Source organism: Schistocerca serialis, chromosome 2, assembly GCF_023864345.2.
Source record: "Schistocerca serialis cubense isolate TAMUIC-IGC-003099 chromosome 2, iqSchSeri2.2, whole genome shotgun sequence".
Taxonomy (NCBI): domain Eukaryota; kingdom Metazoa; phylum Arthropoda; class Insecta; order Orthoptera; family Acrididae; genus Schistocerca; species Schistocerca serialis.
In genome coordinates, this window is record NC_064639.1 from 458,355,779 (window position 1) to 458,373,427 (window position 17,649).

Consider the following 17,649-nt stretch of genomic DNA (forward strand, 5'->3'; position numbering starts at 1 on the left):
ATCAATGAGTTCGAAAGCATCGTTGATGCGAGCTCGCAGTTCTGGCACGTTTCTTGGTAGAGGAGGTTTAAACACTGAATCTTTCACATAACCCCACAGAAAGAAATCGCATGGGGTTAAGTCGGGAGAGCGTGGAGGCCATGACATGAATTGCTGATCATGATCTCCACCACGACCGATCCATCGGTTTTCCAATCTCCTGTTTAAGAAATGCCGAACATCATGATGGAAGTGCGGTGGAGCACCATGCTGTTGAAACATGAAGTCGGCGCTGTCGGTCTCCAGTTGTGGCATGAGTCAATTTTCCAGCATGTCCAGATACACGTGTCCTGTAACGTTTTTTTCGCAGAAGAAAAACGGGCCGTAAACTTTAAACCGTGAGATTGTACAAAAGACGTTAACTTTTGGTGAATTGCGAATTTTCTGCACGAATGCGTGAGGATTCTCTACCGCCCAGATTCGCACATTGTGTCTGTTCACTTCATCATTAAGAAAAAATGTTGCTTCATCACTGAAAACAAGTTTCGCACCGAACGCATCCTCTTCCATGAGCTGTTGCAACCGCGCCGAAAATTCAAAGCGTTTCATCTACATCTACATGTATACTCCGCGAGCCACCTTACGGTGTGTGGCGGAGGGTACTTATTGTACCACTATCTGATCCCCCCTTCCCTGTTCCATTCACGAATTGTGCGTGGAAAGAACGACTGCTTGTAAGTCTCCGTATTTGCTCTAATTTCTCGGATCTTTTCGTTGTGATCATTACGCGAGATATATGTGGGCGGTAGTAATATGTTGCCCATCTCTTCCCGGAATGTGCTCTCTCGTAATTTCGATAATAAACCTCTCCGTATTGCGTAACGCCTTTCTTGAAGTGTCCGCCACTGGAGCTTGTTCAGCATCTCCGTAACGCTCTCGCGCTGACTAAATGTCCCCATGACGAATCGCGCTGCTTTTCGCTGGATCATGTCTATCTCTTCTATTAATCCAACCTGGTAAGGGTCCCATACTGATGAGCAATACTCAAGAATCGGACGAACAAGCGTTTTGTAAGCTACTTCTTTCGTCAATGAGTCACATTTTCTTAGAATTCTTCCTATGAATCTCAACCTGGCGCCTGCTTTTCCCACTATTTGTTTTATGTGATCATTCCACTTCAGATCGCTCCGGATAGTAACTCCTAAGTATTTTACGGTCGTTACCGCTTCCAATGATTTACCACCTATGGCATAATCGTACTGGAATGGATTTCTGCCCCTATGTATGCGCATTATATTACATTTATCTACGTTTAGGGAAAGCTGCCAGCTTTCGCACCATGCATTAATCCTCTGCAGGTCCTCCTGGAGTACGTACGAGTCTTCTGATGTTGCTACTTTCTTGTAGACAACCGTGTCATCTGCAAATAGCCTCACGGAGCTACCGATGTTGTCAACTAAGTCATTTATGTATATTGTAAACAATAAAGGTCCTATCACGCTTCCCTGCGGTACTCCCGAAATTACCTCTACATCTGCAGATTTTGAACCGTTAAGAATGACATGTTGTGTTCTTTCTTCTAGGAAATCCTGAATCCAATCACAAACCTGGTCCGATATTCCGTAAGCTCGTATTTTTTTCACTAAACGTAAGTGCGGAACCGTATCAAATGCCTTCCTGAAGTCCAGGAATACGGCATCAATCTGCTCGCCAGTGTCTACGGCACTGTGAATTTCTTGGGCAAATAGGGCGAGCTGAGTTTCACATGATCTCTGTTTGCGGAATCCATGTTGGTTATGATGAAGGAGATTTGTATTATCTAAGAACGTCATAATACGAGAACACAAAACATGTTCCATTATTCTACAACAGATTGACGTAAGCGAAATAGGCCTATAATTATTCGCATCTGATTTATGACCCTTCTTGAAAATGGGAACGACCTGCGCTTTCTTCCAGTCGCTAGGTACTTTACGTTCTTCCAGCGATCTACGATAAATTGCTGATAGAAAGGGGGCAAGTTCTTTAGCATAATCACTGTAGAATCTTAAGGGTATCTCGTCTGGTCCGGATGCTTTTCCGCTACTGACTTTGTCATCGGGTGTCAGGGCTTGTAGCAATTGTAAACGGTAAGGCTTCTGCTTTAGCCTTATCCGTAAGATTTTCCAAACCGTCGGCTGTGGTACGTTTAGCTCCCTCCTTGCTTTATTCGTCGACTTCCGCGGGCTACGCGTGAAACTTGCCCGCACGCGTTCAACCGTTTCTTCGCTCACTGCAGGCCGACCCGTTGATTTCTCCTTACAGAGGCATCCAGAAGCTTTAAACTGCGCATACCATCGCCGAATGGAGTTAGCAGTTGGTGGATCTTTGTAGAACTTCGTCCTGAAGTGTCGTTGCACTGTTATGACTGACTGATGTGAGGGCATTTCAAGCACGACATACGCTTTCTCGGCTCCTGTCGCCATTTTGTCTCACTGCTCTCTCGAGCGCTCTGGCGGCAGAAACCTGAAGTGCGGCTTCAGCCGAACAAAACTTTCTGAGTTTTTCTACGTATCTGTAGTGTGTCGTGACCATATGTCAATGAATGGAGCTACAGTGAATTTATGAAATCGCTTCAATCATTTGTAATAGCCCTGTAGAATATTCGATGCATCTCTTCCCCCCCCCCCCCTTTACGGGACCTAGCTTCCGCCTACACTAGTGGATTCGCCTCTCCTGCAGCCACGCCTCGCCTCCTTGCGTATCGATCGTCAGACACTGCTGTCACTCGCCTACATGAGTTCTGATACACATAACACACGAATCATACGTCGTATTTTGGGGTGGTTAAGTCCCATTCTCGTGGTCTAGGGGTAACGTCTTTGATTACTAATCAAAGCGTCCGCGTTCGAATCCCGCCACCCCTTACATTATGAATAAAAATCACCATCAATGGCTGCCGAAGACTTCCGGCATAAGAAGTCCCCGTCATTCTACCAACGGCCTTGTCAAAGAGGGCGTAGGAGAGAACATAGGTTCAGGGAACACTCTTGCCCATGGCGTGGGACACTGCCCTAAAAGGCGAAAGAATCAGCAGTGATCAACGGCGTGAGGATACCGAAAGTAATGGAAACCACTGCAAAAGACACACAACGTTTATCCACAGGACATGTTGCCTGTACTTTAAAAGTGTTATGATAATCTCTCCATGGGCAAAAGATTCCGGAGTAGTCCCCCATTCGCATCTCTGGGAGGTAAGTGCCACAAGAGAGCTAACTATGAGATAAAGATTGAATACCCAACGGAAGGATAACGCTCTACGAATCGGTGCATGGAATATTAGGAATTTGAACGTGGTAGGGAAACTAGAAAATCTGAAAATGGAAATGCTAACGCTCAACCTAGATATAGTGGGCGTCAGTGAAGTGAAATGGAAAGAAGACAAGTATTTCAGGACAGACGAGTATAGAGTAATATAAACAGCAGCATAATATGGTATAACGGGAGTAAGACTGGTTAAGAATAGAAAGGTAGGGCAGAGAGTGAGTTACTGTGTGTAGTTCAGTGATAGTGTTGTTCTCTTTAGAATCGACAGCGCGCCTACACCAACGATAGTTCAGGTATGCATGCCGACGTAGCAAGCAGCAGAAGAGGAGGCAGGGAGAGCATATGAGGATACTGAAGAACGGGTAATTCAGTACGTAAACAGAGATGAAAATTTAAGAGTCTTGGGGGACTGGAATGCGGTTGTAGGGGAAGGAGTAAAAGTAAGGGTTACGGGTGAATATTGGCTTGGTAGTAGGAGTAACAAAGAAGTAAGTGTCAGATGGCAACAGCGAATACTCTGTTCAAGAACCACAAGAGGAGGAGGTATAGTTGTAAAAGACCAGGCGATACAGGAAGATTTCAGTTAGATTACATCATGGTCAGGCAGAGATTCCGAAATGAGATATTGGATCTAGTGAAAGTAAAGAACCCTTACAGAACATGCTGAATGGAGTGAACAGTCTAATACTGATTGAGAATAACTCGAAGAAAGGCGAAAGTAATGATAAGTAGCGGAAACGAGAACAGTGAGAAACTTACCATCAGGATTTGTGATCAGGTAGTAGATATAGTTAAGGAATTCTGCTACCGACGCAACAAAATAACCCACGGTAGACAGGGCAAGAAGGACACAAAAAGCAGACTAGCATTGGCGAAAAGGGCATTTCTGTCTAAGAGAAATCTTCTATCAAACATAGGTCTTAATTTGAGAAAGAACCTTCTGAGAATATACGTTTGGAGCATAGCATTGTATGGCAGTGAGACATGGACTACAGGAAAACCGGAACAGACGAGAATAGAACCATTTGAAGTGTGGTGTTGCAGAAGAATGTCGAAAATTAAATGCACTGTTAAGGTAGGGAATGAGATAGATCTCTAGAAAATCGGGGAGGAAAGGAATACACGGAAACATTGACAAGAAGAAGGGAGATGCAGATAAGACATATGTTAAGACATCAGGGAATAACTTCCATGATACTAGAGGGAGTTGCAGAGGGTAAAAACCCTAGAGGGGGGCAGAGATTGGAATACATCCACCAAATAATTGAGGACGTAGGTTGTAAGTGCTACTGTGAGATGAAAAGGTTGGCACATGGGAGATACCAGTGGCGGGCCACATCAAACCAGTCAGAACACTGATGGCTCAAAGAGAAGCATCAATAAATTGCAGGTTTCCAGCTGCATATTTTATAATGTATTACAATATAAGTAGTGTTGCTCCTTAACTTAATGCGCTGTTCAGTCACAGTAATGTGATCCCGTGCAAAAGCCACATTTTGCAGCGTGGACTGCTGCTGTACGTGCATGTAGAGAGTCGGTTCTTTTAGGTACAGGCAGGGATGTGGAGCCCTGCAGGCTACAGTTCCTTGGTCAGCTGCTCTAGGTTTCTCGTTGGAGGATCCATGGCGCGAACAGCCCCATCAAGCTGGTCCAACAAATTCTCGATTGGGTTTAAATCCGGGGATTTTGGTGGCCACGGGAGTACGGTAAACTCATCCTGCAGCTCTTCGAGCTAAGCACGTACACTTCGAGCTGTGTAACACGTTGCACTGTCTGCTAGTAGATGCGGTCGTGCCGAGGAATGTGTGTGTAAAATCTTATGGGACTTAACTGCTAAGGTCATCAGTCCCTAAGCTTACACACTACTTAACCTAAATTATCCTAAGGACAAACACACGCATCCATGCCCGAGGGAGGACTCGAACCTCCGTCGGGACCAGCCACACAGTCCATGACTGCAGCGCCCTAGACCGTTCAGCTAATCCCGCGTGCCGAGGAAAAACCAACTGCATACTGGGGTGAACACGGTTCTCAAGGATAGATGCACACTTGTACTGATTTATTGTGCCTTCCAGAACGACGAGATCACCCAGGGTATGCCCCGGAAGCGTTCCTCAGACCACAACGCTCCCTCCTCCAGCCTGAACCCTTTGCTTTCAGACGTTTCATGCCATACACGCCAACGTCCATCTCTCCGATGGAGCATAAAACGTGATTCATCAGAAAAGGAAACCTGTCGCCATTCAGTGGACGTCCAGTTGCGGTTCTGGCGTGCAAATTCCAACCTTTGCCGCTGATGAGCAGCAGTCAGCATTGGTGCACGGACCAGGCACCCACTGCGGTGGCCCATAGGTAGCAACATTCGCTGATGGTCGTTGAGGAGACGCTGTTGGTAGCCCCTTGGTTCACCTGAACGGTCAGTTGCTCGTCATCTGCACATCTGTTAACCTGTACACATCTCCAAATCCGTCATTCACCGCAGTCATCTATGGCCTGTAGTGCACCACATTTCCTTGGCGTCCGTTTTTGATGGCACCATTTTGCCACGCATGGTATACTTTAACCCCGGCAGCAGCCGAAGAATTTACAAACTTTGTCTTTTCGGAAATGTTTCCACCCTTGATCCTGAAGCCAATGGCCATGCCCTCTTGGACGTTGGATAAATCGCTCTGCTTCCACATTAGGACAATGACTGCACTGTTTTTCGCATCTACTTTCACGCTTTATATACCCTCCACCTGCCATCTGTGAGTCGTGATTGCACGCTGACATCGAACATAGGTGGTGGTCATATTAATGTCACCAGACCATGTAGATTACGTAATATTACGTTTGGAAATGAGGGTGGACAGGAAAATACCATGTCACTGCTACATCTCAAGGTCCGATGTAAATATAAATATTTAAAATACAATGCCACACAGAACGAAGTTTACATGATTCACAGATAGATAGAATATCCGTTCCTCCCTTATGTGACCTTGAGGACTGTTGTCAGGAAGGCCATCCTGAAAAAGCGCAACCCTTCTTACTAGATGGGATAAACTCTAGGAAAAAGAAGAAAAAGGAGGAGATGCATACTAAACTGGTTCGAAGTCTTTAGGTTCTCAGGATGAAGAGACTTCTTCTTGTTGCCCAACATAGGTCTACTGACCAATGTTTTGTTATGTGGTCAATCAAACCATTGTTACAATGAAGAATATCTTACAGTAATCAATCATGCACAGATTGCACTCCTAGACTTAGAAGTACTTTAACCTAACTAACCTAAGGACATCACACAGATCCATGCCCGAGGTAGGATTCGAACCTGCGACCGTAGCAGCAGCGCGGTTCCGGACTGAAGCGCCTAGAAACGCTCGGTCACAGCGGCCGGCAGCACTCCAGCAACAGTGTTTTTATCACTTACGTCGTTCTCACTATAAATTTATGCTATAGTTGTCTATGAGCGTATTTAAAGGTAGAGTAGTTTATGCATTTGCCAACGGCCTTGCCGCAGTGGTAACACAAGTTCCCGTCAGATCACCGAAGTCAAGCGCTGCCGGGCTGGGCTTAGCACTTGGATGGTCGTTGAGGAGACACTGTTGGTAGACCCTGGCAAGCGGGGTGTACTCAGCCCTTGCCAGGCAAACTGAGGAGCTACTTGATTGAGAAGTAGCGGCTCCGGTCCCGTAAACTGACATACGGGCGGGAGAGCGGTGTACTGACGACATGCCCCTCCATATCCATATCCAGTGACGCCCTGTGGTCTGAGGATGACACGGCAGCCGATACGTACCGTTGGGCCTTCCAAGGCCTGTTCGGACGGAGTTTAGTTTTTAGTTTATGCATTTAGCCAAGATGTTCTAGATGCGAATGTACGCACTGAGCTTTGTAAACTGCCCTTCTAAACACAACATCAGTCGAACAGCGACTACAAGATCGGACAACACATTTATGGTCCACCCAGGCCTGTTCCCTTAGTTCAATAAACTCGACCCCGCTCTCACCAAGGAAGCGGCTCATCTATGCAATACCCATGATAGTCAGATCTCAAAACAGACATCACTCCACCAGGTTGAATTTTAAAATTGTGCAATATTAAGTACCAATGGAACTACGTCTTTCTTCAAATTTTTTAGCGCGCGGAAGTTGACGGATTCACTGCTGTGTATTATTATTGCTGCTGTACTGCTAACACAGGATACATTGACTCACGCTGAATCTATTGTGGTGTGTCTACTGTTGCAGACTTCAAGAGCTGCGACTCGACCGCAACCAGCTGGCGACCCTCCCAGCCTGCCTGTCTCAACTGCCGCGCTTGCGCGCGCTCTGGGCGGCGCACAACCTCCTCTCCGCCCTGCCGCCCTGGCTCTCCACCATGCGCGCGCTCTCCCTCCTGGTAAGTACCTCACAGCTGCCGCCAGCCAGCCTGTCTCAGCTGCCACGCCTCGCACACTCCGAGCCACACCCAACTTGCTCTCTGCCCTGCCGCCCTGGCTCTCCAGCGTGCGATAACTCACAGCCGCTGCTGGCCTGCCTGTCTCAGCTGCTGCAGCTGTGCGCTCTCTGAGCCATGCGCAACCTGCTGTCTACCTTGCTACCCTGTCTCTCCATCATAAGCGCACTCTCCCTCACAGTCAATACCTCACAGCCACTGTCAGCCTGCTTGTTTGAGCTGCCATGCTTGCATGCACTATGGCCTGCACACAACCTGTTGCTCGCTTGGTTCCCTTGGCTCTCCACCTCCACACAAGTACCTCACAGTAAATGCCACTATGGCTGTCGCATTTGCACTTTCATCGAGCTGCACATAACCTGCTCTTCGCCCTGCCATCCTTACCCTCTGTTATGCACACGTTCTTCCCCCAGGTAAGTATCTCACAGGCAGAGTTGGTCTGCCTAAATCAGCTTCCATGGCTGAGTGCTCTCTTGGCTGCACACAACCCACTACCGAGCAGGGTTGCGCCATGGTTATCACAATGGAGTCACATTCGGTAGGATAACGGTTGAAACCCGTGTCTGGCCACCTGATTTACACTACTGGCCATTAAAATCGCTACAACACGAAGATGACGCGAAATTTAACCGACAGGAAGAAGCTACTGTGATTTTATCCTTACTGGATGAGAGGTCGTGGTCGTGAATGTCAATGTTACAAAATATATATGCTCAGCCACTTGTTTATTGTGTAAAACACTAAGATAGACGCGTTTCGGAAGTCAAGCTTCCACCATCAGAATAATAAAAAGTAAAAGAACCTGTTAAAACTCGCTAAAATGGAACATGCACCAGGCACAATAAAATTGATAATAAAATTAAAACATCGTACCTACTTCCCTTATTGCAGCCGTGTCTTCCAAGGTGCATCTCCACAGAGTCGTCAAAATATAAAAAACTCTAAAATGGTGTCGCCTATGGTGTTCAACATCTAACCACATGGCTCTCTCCTCTATCGTCGTAAACCGCCCGTGCGTCTTCGTTGATACCACACACCACATAGCCAAACACGACACTGAAACGCGAGTGAGCTCACGCGCAAGTAAACAAGGAAGTCACAGAGATGTCTATACAAACAGATAACGTATACATGTTCCAAGGACCTCATGAAATGATGGTATCCTGCCAATTGCTAAAAATGTAGTTACTAAAAGAAACCAATGAAATGTTTGAAAAAGTTATTTGTATCACCAGTTAGCTGTTCATTCAGTGTGTTCTGATTATCCATGCTATGTATCGTAATTTCCAGCTGTTCTAGTAGATCCAGCTTTTTGCCTTTGTCCTGTCTATGTAAAATACGAGATCCTGATCTATTCCCAACATGGGGTGTCCCGTTTCCTCATTTCATGAGGTCCTTGGAACATGTATACGTTATCTGTTTGTATAGACATCTCTGTGACTTCCTTGTTTACTTGCGCGTGAGCTCACTCGCGTTTCAGTGTCGTGTTTGGATATGTGGTGTGTGGTATCAACGAAGACGCACGGGCGGTTTACTACGATAGAGGAGAGAGCCATGTGGTTAGATGTTGAACACCATAGGCGACACCATTTTAGAGTTTTTTATATTTTGACGACTATGTGGAGATGCACCTTGGAAGACACGGCTGCAATAAGGGAAGTAGGTACGATGTTTTAATTTTATTATCAATTGTATTGTGCCTGGTGCATGTTTCGTTTTAGCGAGTTTTAACAGGTTATTTTACTTTTTATTATTCTGATGGTGGAAGCTTGACTTCCGAAACGCGTCAATCTTATTGTTTTACACTATAAACAAGTGGTTGAGCCGATATGTTTTTTAACACAGAAGATGCTGTGATATGCAAATGATTAGCTTTTCAGAGCATTCAAACAAGGTTGGCGCCGGTGGCGACACCTACAACCTGCTGACACGAGGAAAGTTTCCGACCGATTTCTCATACACAAACAGCAGTGGACCGGCGTTGCCCGGTGAAACGTTGTTGTGACGCCTCGTGTATGGAGGAGAAATGCGTGCCATCACGTTTCCGACTTTGATAAACGTTGTATTGTTGCCTATCGCGACTGCGGTTTATCGTATCACGACATTGCTGCTCGCGTTGGCCGAGATACAATGACTGTTGGCAGAATATGGAATCGGTGGGTTCAGGAGGGTAATACGGAACGCCATGCTGGATCCCAACGACCTCGTATCACTAGCAGTTTAGATGACAGGCATCTTATCCGCATGGCTGTAACGGATCGTGCAGCCATGTCTCGATCCCTGAGTCAACAGATGGGGACGTTTGCAAGAAAACAACCATCTGCACGAACAGTTCGACGACGTTTGCAGCAGCATGGACTATCAGCTCGGAGACCGTGGCTGCGGTTACCCTTGACGCTGCGTCACAGACAGGAGGGCCTGCGATGGTGTACTCAACGACGAACCTGGGAGCACGAATGGCAAAACGTCATTTTTTCGGATGAATCCAGGTTCTGTTTACAGCATCATGATGGTCGCAACCGTGTTTGGCGACATTGCGGTGAACGCACATTGGAAGCGTGTATTCGTCATCGCCATACTGGCGTATCACTCGGCGTGATCGTATGGGGTGCCATTGATTACACGTCTCGGTCACCTCTTGTTCGCCCGGCGTGATGGTATGGGGTGCCATTGGTTACACGTCTCGGTCACCTCTTGTTCGCATTGACAGCACTTTGAACAGTGGACGTTACATTTCAGATGTGTTACGACCCGTGGGTCTACCCTTCATTCGATCCCTGCGAAACCCTACATTTCAGCAGGATAATGCATGACCGCATGTTGCAGTTCCTGTACGGGCCTTTCTGGATACAGAAAATGTTCGACTGCTGCCCCAACCAGCACATTCTCCAGATCTCTCACCAATTGAAAACGTCTGTTCAATGGTGACCGAGCAACTGGCTCGTCACAATACGCCAGTCATTACTCTTGGTGAACTGTGGTATCGTGTTGAAGCTGCATGGGCAGCTGTATCTGTACACGCCATCCAAGCTCTGTTTGACTCAATGCCCAGGCGTATCAAGGCCGTTATTACGGCCAGAGGTGGTTGTTCTGGGTACTGATTTCTCAGAATCTATGCACCCAAATTGCGTGAAAATGTAATCAAATGTCAGTTCTAGTACAACATATTTGTCCAATGAATACCCGTTTATCATCTGCATTTCTTCTTAGTGTAGCAATTTTAATAATCGCTTCAGGCAAATGTCAGGATGGTTCCTTTGAAAGTGCACGGCTGTTTCCTTTTCCATCCTTCCCTAATCCAATGGGACCGAAGACCTCTTTGTTTGGTCCCTTCCCCCAAATCAACAGACCAGCACCCTGCTATGATGCACTCCATCCTGCAGTTCTGGCTCTCTACCGTGTGCATTTTCTACGTCCTGCCAAGAATTTCACCGCCGCTGTAGGCTTCCCAGTCATAGTTGGTGCTCTTTTCATAGAGTTAGGGCGTGCCCAACCTGCTCTCTGCCCTACTGCTAATTACTTTCTACAGTATGCATTCTTTCGCTTTTGGTACATACTTCAAACCAAACGCTGGCGTGCCTGTCTCAGCTACTTGACTTGCACACACTCTATTCTGTGCTCTACCGTCTCCCTTCCCTAAATTTTCATCTTGTACACTTCATAAGTACTTCACAGCCATTGTCGTTCTGGTTGTGTTTACCAGCTGCACCTACATATGTGTTGGACTGCACACAACTTCGTCTCTGCCCTATAGCTTTATCCTTCGTGATAGACATATGACAGCCACTGCAGGTCTGCCGATGTCAGCGGCCATGCTTCTGAGTCCTCTGGGATGAGCGAAACCTAATTTTCTCTTCATCCTGCAGCACTGGCTCTCTACAATATGCGTGTTATCCCTCCTGGTAGGGCATCTCTCTGCCACTCCTGACCTGTCTCAGTTGCCAACCGCTGTTGGTCCTACACAGCCTGCTCTCCACCTGCTGCTCCAGTCCGCCGTCATGCGCATCAACTTCCTTTTGGTAAATACCTGACCATCAGCCTGTCTGTTACAAATAACACCCTGCTCCCTTAGCTTTCTGCCTAACTTACGATCTTCCTCTTTGTAAGAATCTCAAACCTGCTGCCAGCTACCCTGTTACACCCCTACAACTGAGCCAATTTTACTGTGGAGAAAATGGTTATAATACACTAACATTTGTGCAGATTCTTACACCTAGGAACATATTTAAATGACCTTTACATCACGCATTAAGTACATAGTAATTCATAAATATTTAGGTTTACAGAACTACACTTTATATCAATGTGACCAACCGTCAGAAGCCTAATTAACTATCTTTTGTGGAGCTAGACGTGCAGGAAGCGAGTTATTGTGGGTTTGGAAGGCACTGACAGGGATATAGAGTCACTCTAGTGCCGTGGCAAGCTACGCTAGGTTTCATGGTTGAGGATCCATGGCACGGAGAGCCTAATCGAGATGGTCTCACACATTCTCGATTGGGTTTAAATCCGGAAAGTTTGGTGGCCAGGGAAGTACGGTAAACTCATCCTGGTGCTCTTCAGACAATGAGAATTTCGTATAGTGTGAAGCATCCGTCTGCCTCATTCTGAGACAAAATGTAGTTGCTCAGGTTCAAAGGAAGGAAGATAAGGCTTTGGTGTTCCGTTAATCTTGAGTTCATTACAGACAGAGATCAATGTTTAGGAAAGAAATAGCTAGAGTCGTTTCCAAAGTAAATATCCCAGTAGTCATTTAAACGGTTTAGGGAAACCACAGAAATTCTAACTAGGAATGGTGTTGAGGTGGGATTTTAAGTCAAGTGACTGGCCATTTTGGCACATAACATACACAGTTATACAGATACGAGGAGGAATGGAAAATTAATGAATTGGTATAAAATCGAGATTTTAAGTCAAGTGACTGGCCATTTTGGCACATAACATACACAGTTATACAGATACGAGGAGGAATGGAAAATTAATGAATTGGTATAAAATCGAGATCACGGAGGGCATGCGGACGCAGAAAGTGGGACAGAGCGCTTGTCTCTCTAGGGATATGAAGTTTACAGGGAAGGATAATGCGTTTAACTTTAGCACAGACCGATTAGGACGAATGGCATTTTTGGGCATGGATAATGTTAGGTGATTGAAGATCTTAGAACTGTTAGCATCTGTGTTGTGAATTCTGGGACTTGTGCTTAATAGTAAGGAAGAGGGTGTTCCTGAGCATTGTACAATTCAGGATTAGAGCAAATTTGGAAGTGGCGATTTGGTATTTTGAGGTGGAAATCATGACGACAGAACCTGCGTTTTGTTTAGCCAAACGACAAGGATTTCACTTCCTTTGAGTTGATTTATGGTTTTTATCTGTTTCAAAGACGAGCTATGAAATTTAGATACTAGTCACTGTAGCCACAATATCGGCTTGTAGTAGTTGTTCAGTTTAAGCGAACAGTCCAACGTAGGACGATAGGCTCATAAAACAGCCGCTAGGGAAAGTAGCTCCAAGATATGCAATGAAAATGCAAAAAGAATAACTTTTTAGATAAATGAGAAGTGATTCCATAGCTGGTCTTTTGAGTGAGGGATTCTGCCACGGGTTACATGGATACGAAGTACAGCACAGCACAGATGGTGCCGCGGTGGTCATGTGATGCAGGGAAGCATACCCCATCCCTGAGTCGCCAATAGCACTGAACCGTCATCAACTGTTCGAAGCAAGGAGGCTCGTAATTTTGATTCGTGTCCATCCTTGTGGCAACATGAAAGCAACCTTTTCCATACAGATCAACATCGTAAATAATGATGATGATGATCTTCAAACCAAACACTAAATTCTCAAATTGAGTTAAGGCGTAGAGCCATTTTAGTGCATGCACCGCCCCCGCGGGCCCACGTTTTGGTATCCAGTCAGTTCGTGTATTCACTACACTATTTGTCCCTGTCATATGGTCTTTGCATAAAACTATTTACGGCTTTTTTCTTGTTTTTATTCAGTTTGCACCTGATGATGTAATTTAAAATTGCGAACAGATCGTGCCTTCAAAAAAGGATTTACAATAACAGCAGCGGTTTCAATTCAATATGTAGGTGTTTTGCTGTGGATGCACAACCAATAAGGTATTATGTAAATGATGTAGTACGAGGTACTTTTATGTTCCTGTGTCTCAGATTTGTTCTGAAAATTCTGTTGAGTCAGTGGAAATACTATTCCTCAAAGATGCTTGAAGAAATACAACAACAGTCAGCCCTATGTCAGGCTACCGAGTTCACTAAAGTAGGCAAGATTACTTATTTCTAGGTACCAGGTGAATAACACATTGTTGCACTAAACTGTCTTATAAAACAGAAAGGAATGTATCATGGACTTCACCACCATCGCCGTCATTCATCATCACATCAAGATGGCCTGTTTCATTAAATGAAACCTAGACTCATCATGTTTTAATTTTTATTTTCAACTGTCTTGCATTTAAAGTCTGTATAGCAGATGATCAAATACTTAGCTGCTAACTGTCCACTGTGATAGAGGAATGAAAAATGATGGCGAAAAAACACATATTGACACTGTAATGTGACACATAAATGTGAAAATCACGGCCAATGGAAATGAAAGAATCAGTCATTTCGGAAAATTAAAGAAATATGACTCCTGAATTACAAATATATTGATACCAAGAACATGAGACGGATGCACATAATACAGAGTCCTATTAGGGATACATTTTTTGATTATAGTAGTATATCATCTACGTTTGGCTCCATTGAAGAATAATTATAACAATAATGACTGACCCCTCACGCGCTGTAAAAGGCTATAAGAAGTAGTTGTGGGGCATTTTTTAAGTGTCAGATGTTTCTTTTCTTTTTAACTCTGAATGAATCACAACACCTAGATGAATCTTTAAAATACTACATTGTCCAGTCACATTAGTGTGACCAATTGTCAGAAGCCTAATTAACCGCCGTTTGCAGCGCAGTACGTTCAGGAAGAGAGTCAACGAGGTTCTGGAAGACCCCGACAGGGATGTGGAGTCATGGCGACTCCAGTATCGTGGCCAGCTGCGCTAGGTTTCACGGTTGAGGATCAATGACACGAACAGGCACATCGAGGTGGTCCTACGGATTCTCGATTGGGTTTTAATCCGGGAAGTTTGATGGCGAGGGAGCACAGTAAACTCATCCTGGTGCTCTTCGAACCACGCACGTACACTGCGAGCTGTGTGACACGGTGCATTGTCCTGCTGGTGAATGCCACCGTGCCGAAGAAAAACACATTGCATGTAGTGGTCGGCATGGTCCCCAAAGAAAGACGCATAGCCGTCCGTTGTGGCCAAGCGGTTCTACGCGCTTCAGTCTGGCACCGCGCTGCTGCTACGGTCACAGGTTCGAATCCTGCTTCGGGTATGGATGTGTGTGATGTCACAACGACATAAGAACTCACCAAGTGGTGCCAGCGAATAGAGAAAATGCAACAGAAAAGAATCGTACGAAAAAGATGTGACCAACTGCACAAAGTGATACTTCTGGCAGTTGTAGAAGACCACCATTACTTCGCCTCCCTCATATGCCAATTAGAAGGAGAAAAGAAACAGTAGAGTGTGGCAGCCAGAAATTTAGGACTGAGTACATAAGAGATAGCAGTCTTGAATGTCAACCCTGTACTTCTGGAGGAAACAGAATTGTGAGGATGAGATGTATACGTATTTAGCACCGATCCCTGCCACCAGCCGAACGTGCGGGTAGCATGGACTCGGCGAGCTCGGATTTAGGCAGCCGCCATCAAACGAGAACCATGCTCATGACCGTCGCAGGTACAACCAACTACTAAGCCAAGAAGAACGTCCCACAGAAGAGGAAACATTTGGAGGACAGAGGACAACACGCTGGCATATTGCTACTGTGGACACCCTAGGCACGTTGGAAACTACCACAGAGAGAGAAGACGAGTTTTCGATCACTGCTACGCCACCAGAAGTCAATCATCACAACAGTTCTATTCACGCCAGTTGACTGCAAACGATTGTAGTCGAGCTGTGGGACGGAGCCTATCGCCGTACGTCGTCGCTCCCTAAAACGCCGTAGGTACACCTCGTTGCTGTACAGAGCTACAAACCTCTCTCCCAACCACCGACTTCAAGAAAACTAAGCAAGGTGACCGTCTATGGAGGTAAGGCCCCACCATCTGCGAACACTGCATGGACAAAAGTCACCAAGTTGTCAGAAAAATCTTGTCGACGTCATCATCGACGCACAACCTGTCCAGGGGCCTAGTCGATTCAGGGGTTCCTTTTCTGTAATGTCGGATGCTTGTCGTCGACAGCTAAACAAGACTGTGTTCCATGATTCGAAAGCGAACATGTTGAAAGTAGCAAATGGGACATATGTCTTGCTGGCATGAACATTTACTGCAAAAGCTACCAATTACGGGATTTATCATTTTATCAGAATATAGTCACAATCTTATTCTTAGATGGGACTTATTGCAAGTATCATAAACGGTCACAGACTCTGGGATATCAGAGCTCGAGACTGACGAACGTAAACCAACAAGTACACATAACAAAGATTGCTCTGGGCAGCTGTTTGCCATTGAAGAGCTCCGGTCGCAGGTTCGAATCCTGCCTCGGGCATGGATGTGTGTGATGTCCTTAGGTTAGTTAGGTTTAATTATTCTAAGTTCTAGGTGACTGATGACCTCAGAAGTTAAGTCGCATAGTGCTCAGAGCCATTTGAACCATTTTTTGCCATTGAAGACGTTTTTGCCCCGTCTTCATCAACAAGACGAGTTCCAGTCATCAATCCAGATGGTTAATTAAATTATGAAGCTTTTGTCAATAACAAAAAGCAACTCAGGCTCATAAAATAAATTTACATGCCAGCGACGATCATAAGCACTGTAGGTGATCAAGGGTAACTTTGGATCGTCACTAGTAGCCACAACTCATCCCTAAAGATATGTGCATAGGCGCAGCTGGACGAGTCCAGCGAGGACAGCTTAGTGCCATCGACGAAGAGTCATGCTCTGCTACCACTAAAGACAACGCATGGGAGGAAGCTACTATCGAACCGCCAATAGGTTCTGGCCTGAGCGAGGAACAACACTGGCGAGTAATAGCCAGTCTGTGTCAATTTTTGTTTGTTTTCAAATCTGGGGTGGAGAAAAAACAGTCGAATAACTCCACGGTGAAAGACCATATCAACATTAGGGATCATCCACCACTTAACCATTGACCATATAGTGTGTCGCCGGCTGAACAACGTAAAATCTGTGAGCTAGTGGAGAAGATGCTGCAAGATGACTTCACTGAACCTTCAGAGAGTTCCTGGTCCCCTCCTGTGGCCCTTGTGAAGGAGAAGCATGGCACATGCCTTTTCTCTCCCGACTACCGACGGCTGAATAAAATCACGAAAGAAGATGCCTACCCATTGCCGCTCATTAAGGACACTCTAGACTGCTTGAATGTAGCAACGTATTTCTCAGTTATGGACATGCAGACAAGCTACTGGAAAATCGAGGAGGACGACGCTGACGGGTATAATACTCCCTTCACGAATCCTGACGGTCTCTACGAGTCCGAAGATATGCTGTATGGACTATGTAAAGGTTCAATCACCTTCGAACTTGTGATGTACAACCTGCTTCGAAAGCTTAAATGGACGAAGTGTCTTTGGCATCCGGAGGACACTGTCGTTTTGAAGACATTTGAAGAAAATCTAAACCACATAACAACCCTGTTGAGGTGTGTGCATATCTCGCCCGAATCCGAAAAAAAGTGAATAGTGATGCTGAAAGTCTCTACAGATCCAGAGAAAATAAGGTCACAGGTTTTCCGACTCGTCGATACATTTGCAATTTGACAACTTGTCTCTGAATGTGCTCGTACTGCTACTTCTGTACCAGTAAACGTCCCTTTCAAGAA

At 45.6% G+C, this 17,649-nt stretch overlaps 1 protein-coding gene across 1 annotated transcript in view; it reads left to right on the forward strand.

The window, feature by feature from the left end:
• Positions 1 to 17,649, forward strand: part of LOC126456087 (protein phosphatase PHLPP-like protein) — a 414,974-nt gene that overhangs the window by 270,336 nt on the left and 126,989 nt on the right. Inside the window, exon 7 of the mRNA XM_050091843.1 lies at positions 7,516 to 7,666. Within this exon, the coding sequence (XP_049947800.1) occupies positions 7,516 to 7,666 (151 nt within the window). The remainder of the gene's footprint in view (positions 1 to 7,515; positions 7,667 to 17,649) is intronic.